A 15,428-nucleotide genomic window follows, 5' to 3' on the forward strand; every position below is an offset into this window, starting at 1 on the left:
TGGGGTGTCTGCTTGGATGCACCAATCTTTTTGGGCAGGTGCTGCCCACATATGTGTACATGTGTCAGAGGAACACATTCTACATGTTAAGATGGGTCCTCCCATGTGCATGCCTGGTGGCAGCTGTCCCCCCCAGGCACACACATGCATGGGGTGAGCAAATCATCATTAATGCTCTTCTCACCCGATACATGGAGAGGTCGATCCGCAAGGAGTTATGCAGCTGGTCCAAGAGCTTCACAAAGCGTTCTTTCTGAGGAGGCAGAGGAGGAGGAGAAGGTTGGATGAAAGCAGGGACTTGGGGATCAAGTGTAGCAGCTAAGGGTGGCCGCCACATTGGCTAAGTGGTTGCTATACGTTAAGTGTACCCCATCCGTTGTTGAACTGACCCCTCATAACATCCATTCAACAGAGGGGTAAAATGAGGCTCAGAGAGGGGAAGTGACTGGTGCAGTGTCACACAGCAAGTCAGGTCCAGATTGGGGATCTGGAAATCACACGAGGTGTGACCAGCACAGGGTCAAGCTCTCCCTCATCTCCAGGCCCCTGCCCCTGGGACTGACCCCAAAGTTGGAGGCTGCGAAGCGGTCAGAGGCAGACACGTTGGTGGAGGCGGTGGTGTGCGCGTAATAGGCGTTGATGTTGGCAAGCAGGGTGCTCATGACGGCAGGCACCCCAGGACACATGTACTTGGAGGAGAGGCAGGCAAAGTGGCTGGTAGGAGGGAATGGGAAGTACTGGGTCTGGTGTCCAGCCCCCAGAATGCCTCTAAGACAGCCCTCACAACCCCCCAAACTGTCCCCTTTTCCTCTTCTTGATTCTGTCCTCTGAGTTTGTCTCCTCTCTGAATTGCCCTATCTCTGCCTCTTATCTCCAGCTCTCATCCTTGTCACTCTGGCCCCCAGCAATGGCACTTGTCTAACCTCCAGGGAAATTACATAACCCCCACCACACTCACTTCCTCCCTGGCTCCTCCTCCCAAGAATCCCTTCCACCCCAGATCTGCCAGTGTCCACTTGGTAACCACCCCTCCCCCCAGTTTCCTGCACCTCATCCTCACGTCCACCACAGCCTGCAGCCTTACGTCATGGCTTGGTAGATGGACTCGACGCCATAGCGCATGGCAAACTCGTCCACAATCTCCTGGGCTGTCTCATCGTAGTAAACCTTCCAGGCGTCGTCACCCTTGGCATCTGGGATCTTCACGACCCCGTTGTTCTGTACGTCTGTCACGAAGTGGAACAGGTTCTGCCACCACAAGGGAGAAGGTGTCATAGAGAGTGCAAAGGGACACCGGGGGTCAGAGATCCCAAGTATAGGGCTTACATCATCCATCTATCTGTTTATTCATTAATTCATTCATCTACCCTTTCAGCCGTCCACCACCCATCCATCCATCCAAGTACCCCAAATTTCAGCTATCCCTCATCCATCCTCCCAATAGTTCAACTACACACCCATCCATCCATCCATCTGTCCATCCACCCATCTACCCACCCATCCCTCTAACCATCTACTCCCTTACCCATCAATCCAACTACCCAAAAATCCACCTGTTCACTTTATCCATTCTTTCAGTAATTCAACCACACATCCATCCATCCCATACATTTACCCGCAACTTCACCTGTCCATCCAATAATTCATCCTTCTACCCAATGAACCATCAATCCACCCATCCATCATCCATCTGTCCATGCATCTACTCATCCATCCACCTATCCAACTACTCCAAAATTCTCCCATCCATACATCTGTGGATGGTTCAACCATACATCCATCCACCCACCCTTTCTTCCATCCATCCATCTATCCACCAACCTACCTACCCACCATACCAACTACCCCCAAATTCACCTATCCACTCATCCTTCTGTCTAGTAATTCAACCACATGCCCATCTATCCCATCTACTACCCGCAGCTTAATCTGTCCATCTAACTTATCAACCCATTCAACCATCCATCCATCACCTATCTATCCACCCATCAATTTATCCATCCATCCATCCTTCCATCCTTCATCTATCTGTCCATCCATCTATTCACCCATCCATCTACCCAACGACCCCCAATTCACGCATCCAACTCATCTATACTTCCAATAGATCAAGCACACATCCATCCACCCATCCTTTCATCTTTCCACCCATTCTTTTATTCACTCAATACTCATTCGTCCAATCACTTATTCATTCAACATACTGAGTTCTCTCCAGGAACCCCTAGGCAGCTGGAAGAGACAAACCCAGGCACACAAAAACCTAACCCTGAGTGTTCAGGGCTGGGACAGTTGGAAGACCTGGATCTCTGTCGTGAGAGTCTGCCTGGAGGTCACGGAGGGCTTCTAGAGGAGGGGGCCCTGAAGCTGGACCCTGATTGACGGGGAGGAGTTTTCTGAGCACAGAGAAATGGCATAGGGGACAGTCTCAGAGGCCCAGGGGAATGTGAATGGTGTGGTCAGAAAGAGGAAGGAGGAGGTAGGGCAGGCAGGAAGGGTGAGTGGAGGTAACGTGGCAGACGAAGGTGAACTTCAAATGCAGGGTGGAGCCGTGGGCCTCACCTCGTGCAAACAGGTATACTGGACGTGGTAGGGGGCCACCTTCTCCTCGCCTTTGATCTCCACACTGATGTGTAGCCGGATGGCACCCGACACAGCAGATTTGTCAGTCCGCTTGTCTGCAGGGCGGAAAGGGATGGCAGTGTCAGAACTTCCCAATATAGCCCTGGACTATTTTAACATACGCGTAACTGCAGCCCGGTCAGACTCCCTGAATTAAGACCTAGGTGTTCCTCCTCAGATTGGCTTCCTAGACTTGTGTCTCCCCCATTCGGCTAGAATTCTTAGGCCCTGTCTCTCCCATCTCACTAGGATCCCAGACCTTCCTTCCTCACTCAGATTAATTTCCTTGGTCTGCATCTCCCTCTTTAGACTAGGAGCCTTGCTTCTTCCCCAGGCTGTGCTCCCAGACTCTGCCTCCCCCATCAGATCAAGGTCCCCGGAGTCTACCCATCTTCTTAGACAGGATTCCTGGGTCTGTGCCTCTTTCCTCAGACTAGGATTCCCAGGTCTTGCTTCCTGCTTCCCCCATCAGAATAGGATATCTAGATGTCCTCTAACCAAACCAAGAAGTTCCTAGACTCTGCTCACCCCTCTCAGACTGGGTTCTTCCTCTGCCCTCAGACTGGGCTCACAGATTCTACTCATCATTCTTAGACAGGGCTCTTGAGTCTGTAGGTCCCCCTCTCAGATTAGGGATCCCAAACTCTACCTCTTCCCTTAGACTGGCTTCTCAAAGTTCAATCTCCTTTCTTAGGTTAGATTCCTGGGTCTGTGCCCCTCTCCTTACACTAGGATCCTCAGGCCTTGCTTCCTGCCTTCCCCGTCAGAATGAGATACGGAGAGTCTGTCCCTCCCTCACTCTCCCACACCGAAATAAGAGTCCTGGGTTCTGCTCGCCATCTCAGCCTGCTGCTTCCTGTCCCCATCAGACTGGGCTCAAGACTCTGCCTCCTCTGTTAGACTGGGCTCCTAGATTAACTCCTGCTGACACTGTCTCTCCCCTCCAGCTGGGTTCCCCACTTTGGTTGGCTCCCCGGGACCCCCTCCCCTCTCCCCTGCAGAACCCCACCCTTGCTCACCCAGGTTGTACCACACGTCCATCTCGCCACTGAGTGTCCGCACCTCGATGATCGTCTGCCCCAGGAAGTCATCGGATTCCCTCTTGAACCGCTGCTTCACGCGAGATTTGATGTCATCGTCCTCATCCCAGACACGCACCTTGATTCGGTCCGAGGAGTTGTGACATTCACTGCAGGGGGGAAGAGGAGGTTGGGACAGGGAGCTTTTTTTTTTTTTTTTCGTCTGTGCCGGGTTGCGGCACGCAGGATCTTCTTTGCTGCGTGCGGGATCTTTAGTGTCACGTGCGGGATCTAGTTCCCTGACCAGGGATGGAACCCGGGCCCCCTGCATTGGGAGCACGGAGTCTTAACCACTGGACCACCAGGGAAGTCCCAGGGCAGGTGTCTTGAAGCTCACCCTTCAGCTGCTCCAACAGGGAGCTCCATATAGGGGGCTGGGGGCCCAGCCAGACACTTACAAGTGGAAGTTCTCCTCCCACACGGGGTTCAGGTTTCCATAGATGGTTTTTGTCCGTTTCTTGGTCTTCCCGACCTGGACGGTGACGTAGGGGTCACTGGATCCTGTCTTGTCCTTTGCCTGCAAGCCCTGGGCACAGACCACTGGAAGACACACAAAACAAATATAAATGTGGGCTCAAGGAGCAAGGCATGCCGAGGACAGACACTGTCACAGGCTCCACAGGGAACGCCTGTGACAAGGACTGAGGGCTTTGTTCTGGCCACAGGAGCCCATGGACACACCCACTGGGCATGCTCGGCTTGCTAGAGTTTACATCCAGGGAACCCTCACCCAATGAAGAATATGAAGGTCACCCCTGGGGTGGGACACTCAGGTGTGTGCTCTACAATGTCCCCCTAAGGTCCCCAGCAGGATTGAGCCCCCAGTTGCCCACAGTATGACCTACTCATTGGCATCCTCCGCAGGGCTCTTTACGTCCCGGCTCTCAAACTCATGTCTCCACCTCCCACTGGCACTCCCTGGGACCACCTCCTGGATACCCATCTGCCCTGAAATCCTCATCTTGGAGTCTGTTTTCAGGGAAATCCCAATGACGATGAGGAATGGATAAACATCACAAGGCCCCCACCCCTGGGAAGGACCTCTCAGCCCTGGGAGGTCAATAATGTCCCCCAGTGGTCCTAGGTGTCCACTGCTTCGCCTGCTCGGTGGCTTATTCCCTCCTGGTCTCACTTCCCAATACCCCTGGGGGCTTCCTGGGTCCACTTCCCAGATAAACTGTGTGCCCTCAACTCCTGTTCTTGAAGTCTGGCTCTGGGGGCTACCAAGCGAGATGCACCCAGATAGTTTCATGCAACACGTTTGGAGGCATATATGCCCAGGCTGTGGGCACAAACGTATATACACCGACATGAGAAAGTCAGGGGGACGCTCAAATACGTGCAGCAAAGGGAAGGAAGGGGCGTGGGAGGGAGCACAGGGGGCCGAGAAGAAGGGACCCCCGTGGCCGTCCCTCCCCCTCCCCCCCGCGGCCTCACCGGTGATGCTGATCTTGGCCGACCACTTGGACGTTCCATCCAGCACGCTCTGCTTGACGGCCTTCATCTGCTGCGTGTGCGCGGTCTTGGTCACCGCGAAGATCTCCTGGATGAGCTCGAAGATCTCGGGCTTGTTGCGCTCCCGGATCTTCATGCGGTCCTTGAGCACCATGATGATGTTCTGCGTCCGGTCCTCCGCCCCGTGCTTGGAGCTCTTCTCCGCCGCCCCTGCGCACAGAGACAGCCGTCACTGTACACAGAGCACTCCCTGCCAGGAGCGAGAACCCCGATTCCCACTCCAGGGCTTCCTCATCTGCTGTCACGGACACGGGGTTCAGGTGAATCATCGCCCCCAAAGCTAGAGCTGCCAGAGCTCCTACCTGCTCTCTGAATCCTCCCCCAACCAGGCCTTTCCCCCTAAAGTTCCCACCCCTGTCTTAGCCCCTCCAGTCCGCGTGAGTCCCCTTCCCCTCCGACACCCTCCCCTCTCCAAGCCCCTCCCCTCCTCGGACTCCTCTCCCCAGCTTGAGCCCCCTCTCGCCTCTGAACTAACCCTAACCCTAACCCTATTTTTCTCCGTCGAAACCGCTGCCTCCCATTAAGCCCGCCCCTTGAACAGTTTAGCTCCTCCCTGAGTCCCGCCCCACCCCTCTAGGACCACTCTCACTTCTCCTTTCCCCTCCTGTCGCTCCCATCCCGTCCCACGGCCCCGCCCCCTGTCCCGCCCCCTCCTTCTCGTCAGAGCCCCTCCCCCTAACCAGTAACAGTCCTGCCCCTCCGTCTCCGCTCCAGCGGGAGCACGGCACTCACGCTGCAGACAGTCTGCGTTGAGCAGGTCCTGGCACTTCTCGTGGCACTTGACACCGCACTCGGTACAGCGCATACCCTGCCGCGCGATGCCCCACAATAGCCCCTCACACTCGTAGCAATAGGTGGGTGTGGTGGCCGTCCACACCTCGAAGTTGTGCGGCGTCGTGCACGAGATGGGGTAGATTAAGGCTTGCAAGGTCTTCTTGTAAACGTGGTTTTTCTGCGGGGAGGGAGGGCATGCGACATGGGCGTTGAGCCTTAACCTGGGGGCACTGGCTTGCCCCGCCCTCATCCCACCCCCCCGCCCCGTCCCCCGCCCCACACTGTCGGAATCCACGGGTTCCTGTGCACAGACTGTGCTCGCTGGCGGCTGCGTTGTCGGAATTCTGGAAAGCGAGGAGTGCCTGTCTCTGCCCCACCCGCTTCCTTTCCTCCAGGAGCCCCCCAGCCCCGCCCACCCTCCAAGATGGGGAGGGGGAGGTGCCCCACGCACCAGCTCTTCGTTGTTCAAAGTGCTGGATGCCAAGGCCGAGGTGATGCCTGCTTTTCTGGACTGCACCAGAGACTGGAATAGGGAAGTCACCAAGGGAGTCAGAGGGGTCGATTGGCACCCGGGGGGTTGTCACCGCGAGCAGAATCCCCAGCCATGGTTTGGGGCCGCCAGCCACGGATTCAAGCCACAGCCACAAATAGGAAACGGGTCACAGCAGCGGGAGCAGAACCAGAAAAGAATTGGGAGATGACAGAGGCTCCAGGTTAGAAGAGACTCTGGAAAGGGAGCAGCCCCACACCTCTGACTCACCCATTCCCCACCACCATGGACCAGACTGGGGAACTGCACTTGGCCATGGTCAACAGCCACAGAGCAAAACCACCAGCCAGGCCATGAACCAAGGTGGGGAGTCACCTGCTCTCTTCCCGACCCGTGAACTGTTGGACATGGCAAGGTCCCCTCCCCAGAACCCATGGGATGGGGACCACTTGGAAGATCCCAGTCGGGGTCAGAGGTCTCGGGAGGAGATTCAAGGGCCTGGGTCGCCATCACTCACCATGGCCTGAAGTGTCCGCGCAGCACGCAGGGTAGAAGTTAGATCACATTAGTCCCAGAGAATGCCTTGCCAGTCCCCAGCCCCAGTCCTGCCATGGGCAGTTTGTACAGGTTGAGCACTGCTTGTGGCAGGGCTGCTCTGCCTGGGCAGGGGAGGGCACAGGCGCTCACCAGGTCGCTCACGAGTGGGATAGGCTTCCTCTTGCGGATGTCTGGCATGCTGTCGATGATGATGAGACCGCCACCAGGGCTGCAAGACACACCCAGGGACGTCAAGGGCCCAGGGAAGTTCCCCTTCCTCCAGCAGACATCTCCTGAGGCCTGGGCAGGACCCCTGATCTCCCCAGGTATTAAGAGTTGAATTGTGTCCCCCGAAAAGATGCATGGAGGTCCTAACCCCCAGTACCTCAGAATGTGACCTTATTTGGAAATAGAGTCATTGCAGATGTAATTAGTTAAGACAAGCTCATACTAGAGTAGGATGGGCTCCTAATCCAACACGAGTGGTGTCTTTATAAGAAGAGAGACACACAGGGAGAAGACAGTGGTATGATAGTAGAGGCAGAGATTGACTCGTTTACAATCCAAGGAATACCAAGGATTGCCAGCAACTACCAGACGCTAGAAAGGCAAGGAAGGATTCTCTCCTACAGAAGTCAGAGGGAGCGTGGCCCTGCCAACACTTGGTGTTGGAATTCTGGCCTCCAAGAACTGCGAGAAGATACATTTTTGTTGTTTTAAGCCCTCCGTTTGTGATAGTTTGTTATGGCAGCTCTAAGAAATGAAGACACTGGGCCTCAACTTCCTCATCTGAGAAATGGGGAGATGATACAGTTGCCCACGTTTAGCAAACATTTGAATGAAGGCAAATCTAAATAATATGATAAAATATCAACGAAATCTTTCTTTATGCTCAAAATTGGAAATATTTGCGTATATTTAAAGTCTATCCTGGAAGAAGTGATTTCAAAGCCCATGAGAAAGAGGGAACTGGAAATTGTATGTGTGCTGTTGCCTCTTGGCAGCTCTGCCGGAGCTGGCTAATCAGAAGGAGGGCTGTGGCAGATGCTGCGGTGGTCTGTCCACATCTACTTTACTGAGAGGTGCAGGTGTTCCCAGAGAGTGTTCAGGTGTGGCTCCTCTCCAGAAAGTTCTCATTGGCCAATGAGAGTGATGCCTGGCAGCCAGTGACTCTGATAAGCCCTGGGGTGTTATTCATGCTCCAGTGCCCCCTGTAGGATCAGGCAGAGGCTTGGTGATTCCTGAACTACAGGCTTGGTGACTCCTGAACTACGTCTCTGCTTGGCTGTTTCTCCTACCTGGTCCCGCCTGCCTCACAGGCTTTTCTTTTCTTTTTTATAAGTTTATTTATTTATTTATTTATGATGTTGGGGGTAGGAGTTTATTAATTAATTTATTTATTTTTGCTGTGTTGGGTCTTCGTTTCTGTGCGAGGGCCTTCTCCAGTTGTGGCAAGCGGGGGCCGCTCTTCATCGCGGTGCACGGGCCTCTCACTATCGTGGCCTCTCTTGTTGCGGAGCACGGGCTCCAGATGCGCAGGCTCAGTAGTTGTGGCTCACGGGCCAAGTTGCTCTGAGGCGTGTGGGGTCCTCCCAGACCAGGGCTCAAACCTGTGTCCCCTGCATTAGCAGGCAGATTCTCAACCACTGCGCCACCAGGGAAGCCCTATAAGTTTATTTATTTATTTTTGGCTGCATTGGGTCTTCGTTGCTGTGCATGGGCTTTCTCTAGTTGCGGCGAACGGGGGCTACTCTTTGTTGTGGTCCGCAGGCTTCTCACTGTGGTGGCTTCTCTTGTTGTGGAGCATGGGCTCTAGGCACGTGCGTTTCAGTAGTTGTGGCGCATGGGCTTAGTTGCTCCGCGGCCTGTGGGATCTTCCTGGACCAGGGCTTGAACCCGTGTCCCCTGCATTGGCAGGCGGATTCTTAACCACTGCACCACCAGGGAAGCCCTCACAGGCTTCCTGTATAAATCATGCACACAGGAGCCCCCATCTCAGACCCCACTTCCAGGGCTCCCCACACAGGACACTTGCCCGTCTGGGAGTCACAGCTCCTGTGTCCCTGCCTCTGTTTGAAAAGGATGTACAAGGGAAGGCAGTCACTCTCCAGCTGTTATTTAAAACCTTAGTGTAATTTACAAATATCTTTTGCATCCTCTCACCTCACTACACAAGTGCTGAAAAAACACCCTGGAAAAGCAGTAACTTAAGAAATTAGATATGACAAATGCTCCACGTAAGACCAACAACTATCGTTATGAAACAGCCAGCAACTGTAGCAATAATCTGAGAAATATAAAAGCAGAATCAAAGCAAAAAATTCACTCCAGGGTTGCAGATGTATCGTGCAGGAAATGGGTTTCTTCTTTACCTTACATTTATTTCTAGGGGGAAATGTTCTTGAATTATATGAGTGGCTTGAGCAAGGCCTCTCTGGACTGTTTCTCCATCTGGAAAATAGGGGTAGTGGGCCCCCCATGGGTTTGTGGTGAGGATTCAATGTGTTACTATCTTTGGCTCCTTCTGGTCATGAGTGCCTTATTACAGTGGCTACATTATTTCACTCACGTGCAATCTGTTCCCTGTCTAAATGGAACCTCTCCCTGCCCTGGCTGGGCTGAGGTTATGGTGCAAACCAGCCTCAGGCTCTGGGTTCAAAACTTCCTCTCCCTCACCCCCAAGATCTGATACTCACCCGCCTTTGAACCACAGGGATTTGGACATCTCTCCTTCTCCCCGGGCCTGCAGGACAGAAGATGGATAAGGTCAGTGTGGCTGCCCCTTCCCAGGGCAGCACATGTACCACACCCACAACTGTCTCCCCTTTGGGTTGGGAGACAGGAGGCCTGGGTCCTAGTCCTCACTGTGTGTCCTTAGGGAGCCCACTGGCTTTTTCTGGGCCTCAGTTTGTCCATCTGTAAAATGAGAAGAAAGGAGATACTCTCTGACGCCAACCTCAGTGAACTTTAGTCTCCTTGTCTGTCAAAATTGGGGATTCGTTAGCGTCATCTCGAACAAGAGCTCGTGCTCTATAGTCCTGCGATTCTAAGGGGCTGGCTCAATACTCATGAGATCCTATCACTCACTAAACTCCCCCTGCCTCACCTGATTATCTGATCTCATGCCCCAGGACCTTTGCCCGAGCGGTGCCACCTGTATATATGCTCTCCCACCTTCTGCACCCGACCAGCCTCCATCTATCATTCAGGTCTCAGTGTGGACCCAGAGTCAACACCCCCTACCATGCAACTAAAGGGTGGCACGGTGGTGGGGGGGACAGGGAGAAGGGTCTGACACCTTCTTCTGAAATATTGTTTAAGTATTTTGGATATCACTTCACTTTAAGTGTCACCTCCTCCAGTGAGTCTTCCTGATTGCCTTGGATTAGTTTTATGCCCCCTCTATGAAACCCAGAGATCCTACTCATGTTTATTTCTCTTGTCATATCGCTAGTTCCATTACAAGGGTAGTTGCTGTCTTTTGCATTTAATTTGTTGACTTAGTGAAAGTTATTCAATAGATTTTTCACAGTATATTTTCTTCTACTGTTTGAATTTAGAAACATGAGACTGTATAGTAAAAGAAAATTCTACTGTACAGCTGATAAGAAATTTGATTTGAAACTTTTGTGGCTCTGATAATTGATGGTCTAAGACTTTGGAAGTCTGTTTAGGATCTCCTCCTGCCAGCCTCACCCCAGTTTGGAAGGTCACCCCGGATAATAACACTGCTTGGTGTCCAGCCCAGAGCAGGTTGAGTGAATGAAGGAATGAATGAACGGCCTCATTCCTGCTGCCCATCTGAACAGTCATCCTGACTCTGACATTAATTCTATTTTTCACCGAATTTCTTCTGCAATACTGACCAGATCCCAGACCTTTCCCAAACCCCAACTCTGACACCCATTGTGAGCCCAAGCACTGACTTCTTCCTCTATCACGAAGTCTAACCCTGAACTCTGATTTTGACTGCTGCCCTAACCCTGACCTATAACCCTATCACTAACCTCTATCCCTATCCATGAACCTGGCCACTGAACTTGGCCATAGCCATGACCTCAGCTTAATTTCAGCTCTAGGTTCCAGTTCGCCTCTCCTTCTTGCCCACTTAGAAATCCCAGGCTATCCTGGGGGAGGCTGGACTAGACCTTGGTGGGGCCAGCTGGTTGCACGGGAGAGTAGGCAAGCATGGGTAGGGCCAGGGAGGAGTCAGATTGGGCAGGGGTTGGGCCAGCAATGGCGGGGCTGGGGCCAGGGAAAGAGTGGGTGGGGCTAAGGAAGGACCAGGCTGGGCACGGATGGGAACAGGTTGGAGTGGGCGGAGCCATAGAAGAACCAGGATGTATGGAGGCATGGTGGTGGGTGGGGTGGCAAAGTGGGCGTGGCCAGGTGGCTCATGAGTGGCATGGGCTAGTGTGGGCAGGGCCAGGGAAAGGACCAGAGTGGGTTGGGCCATGGAAGGAGTGGGGAAATGAGGGTGGGTGGGGCACTGGGCGCGGCCAGGCTGGGGGTGAGCACACTGCTGCTTTCACTCACCTCCTGCAGCTGCAGCCGCACTTTGTTGAAGGCTCGCAGCCAGTTGGCCTTGGCCCTAGACATGGAGTCCTGACCCTGTTGGCCTTCCTCATCTTCTCGTGGCCTGAAAGTGAGGCAACGGGTTTTATGAGGCTCCGGGGCCAGCACTCCCTCCACCCTCCACCCTCCGAGCGATGCTGGGCCCTCCATGGCCTCCTTGGCACTTCGAAGACACAATGACCCACCTGTGACCCCTCTGACCAGCCTCAGTGATCCTCCCCCCCCTTCCCACATGCCCATCACGTCTCTGACACCTTCAGGTCTCCTGGGTCCCTTTGCCACCTTCCTGGCCCCTCTGCAACTTTGCAACCCTATCCGAGGACTCTTCTGATGCTTTTGTGACCTCTCCAACCCTGGCAAACCCTCCAGCCCCTCACAACCTCTAAGACTCCTTCATGACCCTGCTTGACCCCCTCTGACCCCACTGAGCCACTTCTGACCTCCTAGACGCATCCCGATCCCTTCAATAAACCCAGGACCCTGTGACAACCTCTCCCCCCAATTCCCCAGGTCTACACTGACCCCATCATGGCACCACTGACCCTGTGACCTTGTGACAGGCCCTCAACACCTTCCCGTTACCTCTCCTCAGCCCTGGGGGGCTCAGGCTGAGGCTCCTGCTCAGCTGCAGGTGCCTCCTCAGGGGCGGCTGGCTCAGGGGCCACCTTGGCTACGTCGGGGACCTCGGTGGGCACGGCTGGGGCCTTGTCCTCCTTCTTGGGGGTGGCGGGTGGAAGGCTGACACGCTTGAAGTCCTTGGGCTCGGCCACGGCCACCTCCTCGCGCTCAGTGTAGCCTTGGATGTCATCCGGCACCTCCTCCTCGTCCTCTAGCTCTTCCTCGTCCTCAGGCAGCTCCTCCTCCTCCAAGAAGTCCTCCAGGTCTTCATCCAGCTCTTCGTCCAGCTCCTCATCCAGCTCATCTTCATCCTGGTCCCAGCGTGGCGAATCCTTATGGTAGCTGACTGAGCTGTGGCAGGAGTGGTAGGAGTCCCGGTCCCGCTCGTCTTCCAGCTCAGAGCCCCGTAGGCTCTGTTCATCCGGGTCAAAGTCCTCGCTCAGCTGCGAACTGCCCTGACTCAGCTCCCCTGAGGAGGCGTAACGGCTGCTGCCTGTGGGGCTACAGGAACGGGCCAAGGGCTCAGGGGCTGGGGCACAGACCCACTGCCCATCCCAGCCCCGGTCATATAGGTTCCATCACCCAGTCATTCCCTGGATTGGTCATTCCCTGGATTCCCAGCATTGGTGGAGCTCCTCTGGTTGCCAGGGAAACACAGCCGTGAACAAAAGACAAAAACACCTGTTCTTGGGGCATTTACCATCTTGGGGGGCAGGCAATAAAATCAGATCAGTGACATTGGTGATCATCCGTGACCTACTGTGCACCACTCCTATCCATGCACTGTGGAGGCTGCAAAACCTTCACCCCCATGTTTGGGACCCCGAATCAGTGTCCCTGCCACAGCCCCCTTGGAGACCTAGCGCTCCTGAAACAAACATAGTAGCCCCTGTCTCTTGATGTACCCCCTACCCTCTGCCTCAACCTGGTCCTCCCACTGCCAAGCCCCCTCCGTTCATCAGGGACCTGGGCCTCCCTGCCTCCACTCACAGCTGATCCTGCGGCGGGTCCCTTCAGCTCCACCTTCTAAACATACGTGCAGTGCATCCACTTCCTTGCACCCTGGGCCCCACCCTAGTCCAGGCTCCGCCATCTCCCCTAGATGCTGCCCTACCCAACATCCACTTCTCTCCTGGACAGTACCTTTTTCCACAGAACCCACAAAGGGGCTTATTGGAATCATAAACCCATACATGGACCTCCCCTGTTCCAAACCCTACCACGCCTCCCTTGAAATAAAATTCTGTGCTGTGCTCTGCACCCCTGTGTGGCCCAAATCCTCCAACGTCTCCATCCCCATCTCTTTCCATTCTCCCTTCTCTCCCCCTGCTCCAACTACATTAGCATCCATCTTCGCTGTCCCTCCAACACCCTAAATTGTGTCCACCTCTGGGCCTTTGCACTTGCTGTGCTCTCTGCCAGGAACATCCTTTCTTGCCTGCTTTATCTGGAAAAATCCTTTGGTGCCCACTGAAATAGCACTTCTTTGAGTGAGTCTCCCCCACCCTCCAGCCAGGTCAAGCCCACGCCCACCCACATTATATGCTCCTTATATGCGCCCTGGTTCACACTTGACATGACCAGAAAGAAATATCTGTCTCTGCGTGAGGGCAGACAGCATGACACATGGGCCACCTCTCATCCCCCTTCTAACCACTCATTCAGTCATTCAATAAACAGCGTTCCTTGTCTTACTTTCTCCACTCTCAGTGACTGGGACCCTCTTCCCTGGCCAGGCCCTGGGACGCTGTAGGAATCAAACAGGGGTTTGATTCCTACAGTCCTTTAGTCCTTGTTTGCTACGTTATGTATATGGTTGATTGCTTTTTAGTGCCTGTCCTTGTAGACAGCTGGGATGGGGGATCAGCAGGTATTATTTGCCTGGAAAGGACTCCAAACTCCCTCTGCTGGTGAATACCCCTGAAGTCCACCCCAGCACATTCTGGGGTCCCAAGTGAGGGGGGCAGCCTAGGACTGGGATCTCCACACAAGCCTGGATGTGTCCATCTGTGACCCTGGGTGCCACGTAAACTGCCCCAGTGGTCAGGCATGGGACCCAGTGGACCCCGAGACTCCTCCCACCACAGCTCTGACATTGGGGTCCAACACAGCTCTGACCCCAGATGCCTCCCCTGGATGCCATGTCCTCGAGTTAGCCACCAAGGGCCTCCCTGCATGATCTGGCCCCGTTCACCTCTCCAGCCTTTAGCTGAGCTGTCTTCTCTGCCTGGAGTTCCTCTCCTAAGACTCTTCATTTATCCTTCAAGTGTTGGCTCCCAGGCACATTTCTCCAGGAAACCCTCCCTGCCCTTCCCCTCTGCCAGTGTGTCCAGCTGTGTCCCTCCTCCAGTCAAATCCTGACCTGTGGGATGGAATGCCTGTCCCTCTGGGGGCCCAGCATCATCCAGCGCTCGGCAGCAAGGCCAGGGTGGCCTGGGATGGTGGCTTGAGTCACTTTCAGGGGAACTCTGCCTCTGCATCCCCTCCCCACCGTATGACTTGTTCATGGTGAGAGTGGAGAGTTCTCCTCCTTTTCCACTCCCCCATTCCATCCCAGGAATGCTTACAATAGACTGCCCCCAGGACAGACAGACACACCCAAAGCCAGAGAAGGACAAGACATGGCCAGGCACACAGGATGGGAGCCAATCTGAGACCAGCTCTGTGCACATCCTGCTCTGAGACTCAAGCATCTCACTCCCACTTTTTAAGCCTCAGTTTCCCTATCTGTAAGATGGGCACTCTTCTGCTTTTCTTCTCGGAGAGAGAAGACTTTTCCATCTACTAAAAGAGTTAATATTTTCTTAATATTTGATGTCTTACTCTCCTTTCAACTGTTTCCAGTGCATTGAAACTTTGTTCCAATAATTGCTTAAGTCTGAGCCACCTTGAACGTGCAAATGAATGATGCTTCACACATTGTAGCAGTCGCCAAAATGGTAGGAGAAACTGTTAGGGAGACAGGAGTGCTTCTGAAGATAGTTTGAATAAGGAAGTCATGAATACAAATGGAAAGGGATCTAGTTCTTTGCTTTCAGGATAGCGCAAGCACAAAGGAGTTGAATGAAGAATGCTAGAATAGATCCAGGGTAAGACTAATTCTACTCCCCCCTATGCCACTAAATGTTTTACCTTGAGTATGGCATTTCACTTCCTTGGACCTAAAAAATAAAGAGGCTAGACTAAATGCTCAATTTTTTTTCTTTTTTTGAAGTATA

At 53.8% G+C, this 15,428-nt stretch overlaps 1 protein-coding gene across 1 annotated transcript in view; it reads right to left on the minus strand.

Annotated features, from left to right (window-relative positions):
- The window catches only part of UNC13A (unc-13 homolog A), a 63,036-nt gene that overhangs the window by 22,675 nt on the left and 24,933 nt on the right, over nt 1-15,428 (minus strand). Inside the window, exons 10-23 of the mRNA XM_027086040.1 lie at nt 12,175-12,711; nt 11,554-11,662; nt 9,714-9,760; nt 7,168-7,246; nt 6,998-7,003; nt 6,442-6,513; nt 5,949-6,168; nt 5,139-5,366; nt 4,100-4,241; nt 3,642-3,811; nt 2,563-2,678; nt 1,085-1,248; nt 564-714; nt 185-253 (exon numbers count right to left, since the gene is read on the minus strand). Coding sequence (XP_026941841.1) covers nt 185-253; nt 564-714; nt 1,085-1,248; nt 2,563-2,678; nt 3,642-3,811; nt 4,100-4,241; nt 5,139-5,366; nt 5,949-6,168; nt 6,442-6,513; nt 6,998-7,003; nt 7,168-7,246; nt 9,714-9,760; nt 11,554-11,662; nt 12,175-12,711 — 2,110 coding nt within the window. The remainder of the gene's footprint in view (nt 1-184; nt 254-563; nt 715-1,084; nt 1,249-2,562; nt 2,679-3,641; nt 3,812-4,099; nt 4,242-5,138; nt 5,367-5,948; nt 6,169-6,441; nt 6,514-6,997; nt 7,004-7,167; nt 7,247-9,713; nt 9,761-11,553; nt 11,663-12,174; nt 12,712-15,428) is intronic.

Source organism: Aethalodelphis obliquidens, unplaced genomic scaffold (genome assembly GCF_003676395.1).
Source record: "Aethalodelphis obliquidens isolate GAN/ISIS:26980383/991018 unplaced genomic scaffold, ASM367639v1 scaffold53, whole genome shotgun sequence".
Lineage (NCBI taxonomy): Eukaryota > Metazoa > Chordata > Mammalia > Artiodactyla > Delphinidae > Aethalodelphis > Aethalodelphis obliquidens.